Consider the following 11,419-nt stretch of genomic DNA (forward strand, 5'->3'; position numbering starts at 1 on the left):
CTGCGATTGTTTTTTATGCGCAGCTTGTCAATGAAGTATGGCTCCAAATGTTAATCCATCTGAAAGCACTGTGAGTTTGAGTCGCTTATAATGTACATTTGAAAAGGCAACACGCGTCAAACTTCATTTCAGGCACGAGAAGCATTTATTAACAAAAGACAACATTTAATAACATGTTTTTACTCCAAACTCACTTCATAAATACAGTTGAGCGTCCTTCTGTGAGATGATGAGGCTTCTTACACAGAATAAGGCAGTCGTGTGTTTATTAGTCAAAGCGTTTCAATCTTCTGTTTATTCAGCTACAGCGATATGATGCGTGTTATCTTCTTCTGCTGCAGGGCATATTTTGATTTTCTGCGCAAGAGCGCCCTCTGGCTTTCAGATGGAGAAGCATTTACTACTGATCACAGAGACGTACAGCTCTGACAAGCTGCGCATTAAATAATCGCAGCCTTTGCCAAATCGCGTGCAATTTTATTGCGATAAATCGTGCAGCCCTAACCCACGCTGCATCCAAAATCAAATACTTCTCTACTATATAGTACGCGAAAAACAGTATGCGAAAAGAGTAGTATGTCCAAATTCATAGTATTCAGTAGGCGGAAAGCACCCGGATGACTTACTACTTCCGGTGAGATTCTGAAGTACGCATACGATGGACACTTTACTATCCCATGAGGCCATGGGAGAGGATTTGTGAATGGAGTTGAAGGGATGTAACTGACGCTGGTAGGTCATGTGACATGTAGTACGTCCGAATTCATTCATACTACACGCATTCGTACAGTATTTTTTCAATGGTCGTGAAGTAAATTTAAATTCAAATGTAGTACCTACTCAACAGTACGTGATTTGGGACGCAGCTCTAGGCTTTTTCACTGCAACTTCAAAGGAAGAAAGACAATGTTGTCGAAACTAGCGCTGGATATCCGAGGTAATTTTATGTTTGCTAGAAGATCCTAATCCTGAAGAATAAAATCAGTTGAATCAGAAATATCAGTTTCCACAGGAATATGAAACTGTTTTCAACATTGATAATAATCATAAATGTTTCTTGAGCAGCAAATCATCATATTAGAATGATTTCTGAAGGATCATGTGACACTGAAGACTGGAGCTGAAAATTCAGCTTTGATCACTGGATATAAATTACACTTTACTATATATTCACATAGAAAATAGTTATTTTAAATTGGAATAATATTTCACTATTTTTACTGTATTTTTGATCAAATAAATGCAGCTTTTTTCAGAAACATTAAAAAAAAAATCTTTCCAATCCCAAACTTTTGAACTGAAGTGTGTATATATATTTATGTCTAAGAGCTATCTTTCTCTATATAGAATGTGTGTGTGTGTGTGTGTGTGTGTGTGTGTGTGTGTGTGTGTGTGCAATAAAAAATGAAATCAAAAAGTATCCTTATCGTCCATCTAATGAGTTTTGGGTCTCCTTTACTCAAGCTGATAGTAGAGATTATAATCTACGAGCAGATAAATATTATTGAGCTAGAAACAGATTGTTATCAGTGACCCATTGGACAACACAACACGATGAAGTCATGAGCAGCTGATGCCGGTGCTGCTCACCTAGCAACCAGCCAGAGCACCCTAGTTACCGGCTGAGGTGACACTGATGTGTTAGTAAAAGTGAGTTGTTCTTCTCCATCTTCAGACCTCCTCGGTCTGCTCAAACACACTGATGCACAATCAAACTGAAGAACGCATTGAACTGAATTCATAAGTAACGCTTTATTTCACAGCGTCCCTGTTACACGTGATATCACTACACTAAAATCAGCCTTTTATGCATAATTACGAGCAACATGCACGTGTAGTTAATTAACACACTGTGACAGGAACACATTAAATAAAGTGCCTTTTTTTCTGCACTTCTCGATTGCAAGAAAGGACTTTGTTTTAAGTCGAATGAAATAAAAACATAATGAGCACTATAAAGAAATTACAGCAGTGACTCACTCGCAACCTTTGCATCCGCAGCGGTTTGTTTTTACAGTGAAAACATGGATTTGAGCAGCATTCCTGACTCCGGCGGTTACACATTAAACTGGATCTGGAATCAAACACCTCACACAACACACCCATCAGATCATCACACACACACTGACCGTCAGGATGGACACGGCCAGCGTAGCCTCCAGCGCTCAGGAACGACCCAAATGGGACAACAAGGTCCAGTATCTGCTGACATGCATCGGATTCGCCGTGGGACTCGGGAACGTTTGGAGATTCCCGTATCTGTGCCAGATTTACGGAGGAGGTGAATTTATTATTTTAGCTTTTGTGCAGCAGATTTTCATTACAGTGAGAATAAAACCGAAGATGATTTTAGATGGATGTCTATGGAGGATATCCGTCTGTTTTTGACATAATTATATTCTTCCACAGTTTTGTTTTCCAGCACAAATATCTAAACATTCTGAAATCAAGATACATTTACTGGAGAAGCAAAATGACTGAAGATATTAAGACTTTTAAAAATGATCATAATCTTGTTTTTCCTTTGAATTAAGTTTATTTTTCTGACTCCACTGGTGAATATTTGCTCTTGTTTTACTCACTTAATTTTGATGCATTTTTCATAAAACAATTTTTCATTTTGCTTCTCCAGTAAATGCATCTTGATTTAAGTATGTTTATATATTTGTGCTGGAAAACAAGACTGAGGAAGAACATAGCAATTTCAGTATAAAAATTGTTTAAAAGTTGGGCATCACTTTACAATAAGGGCTGATTAGTTAACATTAATGCATTAACTAACATGAACCAACAACAAACAATAAATGTGACCCTGGGCAACAAAACTAGTCATATTTGTAGCAAGAGCCAACAATACATTGTATGGGTCAAAATTATCGATTTTTCTTTTATGCCAAAATCATTAGGATATTAAGTAAAGATCATGTTCCATGAAGATATTTTGTAAATTTCCTACCGTAAATATATCAAAAATGTATTTTTGTGAGTGGATATGCATTGCTAAGGACTTGAATTTTTCAATATTTTGATTTTTTTGCACACTCAATTTTCAAATAGTTGTATCTCAGCCAAATATCCAAACTTATTTATCAGCTTTCAGATGATGTATAAATCTCAATTTCAGAAAAGAAATTTACCCTTATGACTGGTTTTGTGGAGCAGGGTCACATATTTATTATTTACAGCATGCATTTCTTTAATGTTCTTTAATAGAAATACAGTTGTTCATTGTTATTAACTAACGCTAACAGATCCTTTAGATGTTAAAAAAGTGTTAGTAAAAGCTGAAATCACATTAAGATAAATAAATGTATTGTTCATTGTTAGGTCTGCTAACTAATCAAACCATCCTGTTATCAAAAAGTCATTTAATGAGTGAAAAAGTTGAAAGCAATTACCTTTCCTTCCCGAAAATTAAAGTTAATAAATAATAAATCATGTTATGTAATAATCGAATTGATCACAGTAAGTGCTCTTATGTCACTCTTAAGTATAAACATGACGACAAAACACTGTTCCAGATTCACTCTTAAAAACAAAAGTTCTTGATGGTTCCATAAAGAATCTTTAACAACCATGGAATCTTTCCAAAGTTCTTAGATTATTAAAGTGTTCTTCACACTAAGAAAATAATGGTTCTCTTAAGAACTGATCACTGAATGGTTCTTCAAGGAGCCAAAAATGCTTCTTCTATGGTATCACTGCGAAATATGTTTTAGAACCTTTATTTTTAAAAATGTATCAATTAAAGTATTAAGTGTTTTACATTTACATTTTAGCACACTTTATCCAACTTAAGGCAAAGAGCCAAAAATACTGGTATTGAACAATGCCAGGTTTATCTGACAAATAGATTAGGAGGAGAAATGCAGAGAAGAAAAATCAATATTTCTTAGTCAAAGTATCAAGTCAATATCAGTATTTCAATACCCACATTTGGAGGTTGTGACCTGTGTGTGTGTCAGGTGCATTCCTGATCCCGTACCTGATCGCGCTGGTCTTCGAGGGATTGCCGCTGCTGTATCTGGAGCTGGCGATCGGTCAGAGCCTGAGGAAGGGCAGCATCGGCGTCTGGCACTCCATCTCTCCTCTGCTGGGTGGAGTGGGTGAGTGACCGCTGGAGTCACACGGTCATCTGCATGTCACAGACCCTGACAGACAGAAAGAGATGAAATCATATCAGTGGTCTTGATTTTTCTCTGAATAGATAAACACTGGTGTTGAATATTACACAGATGTACTGTGATGTTCACTACCGGTCAACAGTTTAGAATAATGAAGATTCAGCTTTGATCACAGGAATAAATGACATTTTACAATATATTCCCATAGAAAACAGCTATTTTAAATTCTAACAATGTTTCACTGTATTTTTGATCAAATAAATAGAGCTTTCTTTACAAAAAAATCATAATTATTCCACACTTTTGACTGATCTAACAGTCTGTGATTTTCCATGAGCAAATGTTTGATGTGCGTTATTGTATATCAACTACTTTATGAGTTCATAAAAGTGGTTATACAGTTATTACAGTATGAAGAGCAGTGATGTGTTGGCAGGTGTGGCGTCTATGTTCCTCTCCTTCCTGGTGGGCTTGTTTTATAACATGATTCTGGCCTGGGTTCTGTGGTACTTCTTCCACTCGTTCGAGGAGCCGCTGCCCTGGAGTCGATGTCCCGTCAATGACAACAACACGGGTACAGACACACAAACACAAAAACAGATGATCGTCACTACACGCTCATTACTGTAATATCATGAAAACTAAAGGAAGAAGCATGATGTTCAGGAAGTAATGAAATACGCCCTGTATGGATAAATACGATTCTTTCACATTAAAATCTGAATAAAATTTAACTAGTCAAATAAATGGAGCAATTTTCACAAAGCCTGTCAAGAACATAATATTTCACACCTCAATTGAAAAACAAACAAATAAATAATAATAATAATAATAATAATAATAATAATGAATAAATATGTAAAAAGTAAATGATATAATAAAATAAATATAAATAAATAAAATTAGTAAATAAATGCATTAAAAATAAATAAAAATATACTTTAAAAATAAATGAAAATAAAACAAAAGCAATTATAAATGCATTGAAAATAAATAAATACAATAAAAAATATATTAAAATCAATATAAAATAAACAAAAATATAAATACATTAAAAATAAACAATAAAAGAATAAATAAATTGAAAATAAATAATAAAAAAAATCAAAACAAATACATTAAAATAAATCCATATAAAATAAATATATAAATTCATTAAAAATAAACATTACAAATACAAATAATTGAAAATACATAAAAAGAAAATAAATATATATTTAAAATAAATTAAAATAAGATAAATCTAAAAATAAGTATAAATACATTGAAAATAAATAAATATACATTCAAATAAATCAATATAAAAAACAAAATATAAGAAAAATAAATTAAAAAATAAAAGTATAAATACACTGGAAATAAATAAAAAGTAAATATACATTAAAATTTAAATAAAATTATAAATACATCAAATAAATAAATATACATTAAAATAAATCAATATAAAATAAACAAAAATATAAATAAATCCATTAAAAATAAACATTAAATAAAAGTACAAATACACTGAAAATAAATAAATAAAAAGTCAAAACAAATACATTAAAATAAATCCATATAAAATAAATAAAAATATTTAAAAAAATCCATTAAAAATAAACATTACAAATACAAATAATTGAAAATACATAAAAAGTAAATAAATATACATTAAAAATAAAAATAAAATAAATACATTGAAAATACATCAAATCAATATAAAAAGTAAATATATATACACATTAACAATAAATAAAAATAAGATAAATCTAAAAATAATTATAAATACATTGAGAATAAATAAATAAATAAATAAATAAATAAAACAAAAATAAATAAATATACATTCAAATAAATCAATATAAAATAAAATAAAAAATACAAGTATAAATACATTAAAAATAAATAAAAAGTAAAAAGTAATCAAATGCATAAATATAAATAAAAAGTATATAAAAATACATTAAAAAATAAACCTGTATAACAGCATGTACTCACATTAGTGTGTGCAGAGCTGTAATGTGCGTGCTGATGTCCTCAGGTTATGTGGAGGAGTGTGTGCTCAGCACACCGGTCAACTACTACTGGTACAGACAGACGCTGAACATCTCTCCAGACATCGAGCAGAGCGGCTCTCTGCAGTGGTGGCTCGTCCTGTGCCTGGCCTCGGCCTGGAGCATCGTCTACATCTGCTTCATACGGGGCATCGAGACCATCGGGAAGGTGACGACACACACTATCCGAGTTTGTTTGTGGTTAGTGGATCACGCTGATGGTTAATGTGGTGATTGCGCAGGCCGTGTACGTGACCGCCACCTTCCCGTACCTGGTGCTGACCATCTTCCTAGTGAGGGCCCTCACGTTACCAGGGGCCACCGACGGTCTGCGGTACCTCTTTACACCAGACGTGAGTCTCACAGCACAGATGTGCAGTATATAAACACCTGCAGGAGATTCAGGAGTCATGTGATCTTCTCTCTGCAGTGGACGCTGCTGACGCACCCTCAGGTGTGGCTGGACGCGGCCACTCAGATCTTCTTCTCTCTGTCTCTGGCCTTCGGAGGACTCATCGCCTTCTCCAGCTACAACCCCAAAAAGTAAGAGTGTCAAATCAGTGTTTTATCAGTTCTTAACTGAATATACATTATTATACTTAGACACACTCATGTGCTTCCGACAGGAATAACTGTGAGCGAGACGCTGTGTTGGTCGGATGCATTAACAGCGCCACGTCTCTCTACGCTTCCATTCCCATATTCGCCATCTTGGGCTTCAAGGCCACGAGCAACTTCAACAGCTGCGTCGACGGGTGACACGAACTCACTGCAGTTTCAGCAATGTGCCGTCGAGTGTCTTTAAACTGACAGGTTTGTGTTTGTTTGCAGTAACATCCTGGATCTGACCAACGCCTTCGACATCGCGGACAAAAACATCACGAGTGAGAACTACCAGAACTGGCTGAGCTATCTGAACTCGAGGGATCCGGATAAAGTCTCCAGTCTGAACCTGAAGCACTGCGACCTGCAGAACTTCCTGGACCAGGTAAACCGAGACCAAGACTTTTCTGCTGAATGTAAAGTGTGCGAGGGCTGACGCGCCTGTCTCTTACCCAGAGTGCTTCAGGAACGGGTCTGGCGTTCATCGTGTTCACGGAGGCGGTGACGGAGATGCCGGGTTCTCAGGTGTGGGCCGTGCTCTTCTTCGTCATGCTGTTCAGTCTGGGTCTGTCCTCCATGTTTGGGAATCTGGAGGGCGTCCTGACGCCGCTGCTCGACCTGCACATGGTGCCCAAGTGGATGCCCAAAGAGCTCTTCACAGGTACCGAATCCTAAAACACAGGCCGTATGCAAATGAGGGAGGGCGTATGTTAATGATATGCTAATATAGGTCTGATCTGCGTGCTGAGCTTCCTGGTGGCGTTGATCTTCACGCTGGGATCTGGGAACTACTGGCTGGAGATCTTCAACAGTTACGTGGGCTCCGTCCCGCTCCTCGTCATCGCCTTCTTCGAGATCATCGGAGTCGTTTGCTTCTATGGAATGAAACAGTAAGGAAAATTAATTTATTCATTTTAAAGCAAGCAATGCCATCAGTAAAAAACAGGTTTGTGAGTGGATGAAAACAGTTAATAATAATAATAATAATAAAAAAACATTAAAACTTAAATTAAATCATAAAAATGCAAACTTAAAATAACTGTAAAAAACAAATCAAAAATGTAAAATTAAAATGAATAATTTTCAAATAAAACAAAATTAAATCATAAAAATGCAAAATTAAAATAAATAATTTTAAAATAGAAGAAACACTTTCTAATATTAATCATAAATATCAAATTAAATGAATAATTTTAAAATAAAAACAAAAACAAATCAGAAAAATGCAAACTTACTGTAAAAAAAACAAATCAAAAATGTAAAATTAAAATGAATAATTTTCAAATAAAACAAAATTAAAATAATAATTAAAATAAAATAAAAATTTAAAATAAAACAGAAAATTAAATTAATCAGAAAAATGCAAACTTAAAATAACTGTAAAAAACAAATAAAAATGTAAAATTAAAATGAATAATTTTAAAATACAAAAAAACACTTTCTAATATTAATCATAAATATCAAATTAAATGAATAATTTTAAAATAAAAAATAAAACAAAATTCAATTAAATCAGAAAAATGCAAACTTAAAATAATTGTAAAATACAAAAAAAACACTCAATTTAAATAATAAACATATTTAAAATGAATAATTTTCAATTAAAAATAATATTAAATCATAAAAATCCAAAAATAAATTAACTACAAAAACATTTACTAAAAATAAATAACAAATGTGCAATTAGAATCAATTAAAAAGAACAATAACAAAAACTAATTAAATTAAATGATAAAAATGTAAAAATAATCATAATTTTAAAATGTTAAAATGCAAAACACTTACTAAAAGTAAAATGTAAATCATAAACAAGTTAAATTAAAACGATTTTAAAAAATACAAATAAAACACTTACTAAAAGTTAATATAAAAACTAAAATATTATAAAATAAAAATATTTTAAAATAAAACAAAATTAAAACCTTTGTACATATTTAATCATATAAATGTAAAATGAAAATTTCAAAATCAAAATAAAATCATAAAAAAGTAAAACTTTTCAAATAAAAAAATAAAAAGATTAATATTTTATTTGTTTAGCTTTATGTCATTAATCGACATCAGAGAACCATGAACAATTATTGAAATAAAAAATGACTGAAATATGAACTAATCTCAATATTGTAGCTCGAGGGTTTTGGCATGTTTGAGTCTCAGTATCAGATGATACGACTGAGCATGAGATGGTCTGAGACTGACAGACGGCGTCTGTGTTTCAGGTTCAGCGATGACATCGAGAACATGACGGGACGCAGGCCGAACCTGTACTGGCGCGTGTGCTGGATGGGCATCAGTCCCCTCATGCTGCTGGTGGTTCTGGTGGCGTACGTCGCCGTCCAGGTCCAGAAACACCCCACGTATCCCACCTGGGACCCCAAATATGTGAGTGAGAATACTAAAATAAAAATAAAAAATAAAACAAATTAAATTAAATCATAAAAAAATGCAAATTTAAAATGACCTTAAAACACACTTACTAAAATGAAAATCCAAGCTCATGTTTCTCTGATGTCCGTCACCTGCAGGAAAACTTCCCGGAGTCGGAGGTGAAGCCGTATTCGGACTGGGTGTTTGCGATCTGTGTGCTGCTGAGCTCCGTTCCTGTGCTCTCCATCCCCATCGTGGCCGCTTACAGACTCATCCGACGGCAAACGCGCTCGCAGACCGGCAGCGGTTACCCCAACCCCTACAGCAACGAGGCCTTCGCACCCGACGCTCAGACTGAGAGCTTCAAAGCGCTCTAGAAGAGACGCCACTCCCTCGAAACAAACTCTTGAAACTCCATCCCTGGATTTTAAGCACGTTTTTACTTTTAAACCAACGTGTGCCCGAGGAAGAACCAGTTTTTAGTACAACTCTGAAATTTGACTTCACTACATCTGGAAATTATTTAAATTACATATATATATTAGTGACAAAAGTTTGTCCTTAAACTATGTGGAAAAAAAAACGCAAGATGCTCGACAAATTTCCAAGGTGTAAATATCATGTTTACAAAACTCAAAATAGTGATTTCATTTTTAGTGATTTTTTTTTTTATTTAATTGTTTTTTTAATTTAAATATTAAAAAATATTACGTGCAATATATATATGTACATATACAGTGCTGGGCAGATTACTTACAAATTGTATTCGGATACTGATTCCAAATTACATTAAAAAATACATTTAGATTACTTTTAGATTACCTTTAGATTACTTTTAAATTACATTTAGATTACATTTAGATTACTTTTAGATTACCTTTAGATTACCTTTAGATTACTTTTAGATTACTTTTAGAATACATTTAGATTACTTTTAGATTACTTTTAGATTACTTTTAGATTACTTTTAGAATACATTTAGATTACTTTTAGATTACTTTTGACTAAACTGGTTTATCGCATTGATTTGAATAGGATAATCTTGTACCATATTGTTGGAAAAATACAAATAGAAAGAAAATATATTCCATTATTTTGTCATCAACAACATTAAAGTGCATTAAATATTACATTACATTTCCCACTGCAGGGGTTTGTGAGTTTAATGAAAACAAACATTTACATTTTAAACAAACATTTTAAATTAAAGTGCTGGGCAGATTACTTACAAATTGTATTCGAATACTGATTCCAAATTACATTAAAAAATACATTTAGATTACTTTTAGATTACCTTTAGATTACTTTTAAATTACATTTAGATTACCTTTAGATTACCTTTAGATTACTTTTAAATTGCATTTAGATTACTTTTAGATTACTTTTGACTAAACTGGTTTATCACATTGATTTGAATAGGATAATCTTGTACCATATTGTTGGAAAAATACAAATAGAAAGAAAATATATTCCATTATTTGTCATCAACAACATTAAAGTGCATTAAATATTACATTACATTTCCCACTGCAGGGGTTTGTGAGTTTAATGAAAACAAACATTTACATTTTAAACATAAACATTTTAAATTAAAGTGCTGGGCAGATTACTTACAAATTGTATTCGAATACTGATTCCAAATTACATAAAAAAATACATTTAGATTACTTTTAGATTACCTTTAGATTACATTTAAATTACATTTAGATTACTTTTAGATTACCTTTAGATTACTTTTAAATTATATTTAGATTACTTTTAGATTACTTTTAGAATACATTTAGATTACTTTTAGATTACTTTTGACTAAACTGGTTTATCGCATTGATTTGAATAGGATAATCTTGTACCATATTGTTGGAAAAATACAAATAGAAAGAAAATATATTCCATTATTTGTCATCAACAACATTAAAGTGCATTAAATATTACATTACATTTCCCACTGCAGGGGTTTGTGAGTTTAATGAAATGCTAATAAGTAATTACATCATAAACATTTTAAATTAAAGTAAATCATTTTTAAAATAAAAACAAATAAAAATAAAACAACAAAAATGCATGTCATGTGACCATTAACCAACATCAGAGAATATGAACTTAAATTTATTATCCATTATTATTGACCTAACTTATTAAAGTTAAATTCTCAGGAGGAACTTCTAGTAAATATATCAGGTCAAAGAGGTTCACTGCACTGCATGTACAGTAAATATGAAATAAATGATGTGAATTTATACATTTTAATGTGTTTGAAAGACAAAAGCTTTCCAGAGAAAGTAATGCAAGGTT

General features: G+C 32.4%; 1 protein-coding gene and 1 long non-coding RNA gene across 5 annotated transcripts in view; one reads left to right on the plus strand and one right to left on the minus strand.

Annotated features, from left to right (window-relative positions):
* LOC125276028 overlaps window positions 1-6,240 on the minus strand; it is a 43,038-nt gene extending 36,798 nt beyond the window's left edge. For all 4 annotated transcript variants that reach the window (XR_007186569.1, XR_007186570.1, XR_007186568.1 and 1 more), the window contains exons 1-4: window positions 6,102-6,240; window positions 4,533-4,663; window positions 3,986-4,151; window positions 2,130-2,259 (exon numbers count right to left, since the gene is read on the minus strand). This is a non-coding gene — a long non-coding RNA (uncharacterized LOC125276028). The remainder of the gene's footprint in view (window positions 1-2,129; window positions 2,260-3,985; window positions 4,152-4,532; window positions 4,664-6,101) is intronic.
* On the plus strand, window positions 1,223-9,880 carry slc6a18 (solute carrier family 6 member 18). The gene is made up of 12 exons (XM_048203422.1): window positions 1,223-2,281; window positions 3,966-4,106; window positions 4,561-4,698; window positions 6,145-6,326; window positions 6,400-6,510; window positions 6,588-6,700; window positions 6,784-6,912; window positions 6,989-7,145; window positions 7,217-7,421; window positions 7,491-7,650; window positions 8,980-9,142; window positions 9,286-9,880. The coding sequence occupies exons 1-12, from the start codon at window positions 2,137-2,139 to the stop codon at window positions 9,502-9,504; spliced, it is 1,863 nt and encodes a 620-aa protein (XP_048059379.1). The 5' UTR covers window positions 1,223-2,136; the 3' UTR covers window positions 9,505-9,880.
* The last annotated feature ends 1,539 nt before the right edge of the window (window positions 9,881-11,419 follow it).

This window comes from Megalobrama amblycephala, linkage group LG9 (assembly GCF_018812025.1).
Source record: "Megalobrama amblycephala isolate DHTTF-2021 linkage group LG9, ASM1881202v1, whole genome shotgun sequence".
NCBI classification, from domain to species: domain Eukaryota; kingdom Metazoa; phylum Chordata; class Actinopteri; order Cypriniformes; family Xenocyprididae; genus Megalobrama; species Megalobrama amblycephala.

Coding starts and splice junctions, on each gene's coding strand:
- slc6a18 (XM_048203422.1), top strand. CDS start 2,137: ATGGACACGGCCAGCGTAGCCTCCAGCGCTCAGGAACGACCCAAATGG. Junction 7,422..7,490: donor GCCCAAAGAGCTCTTCACAG/GTACCGAATCCT, acceptor ATGCTAATATAG/GTCTGATCTGCGTGCTGAGC. Junction 7,651..8,979: donor TGCTTCTATGGAATGAAACA/GTAAGGAAAATT, acceptor TCTGTGTTTCAG/GTTCAGCGATGACATCGAGA.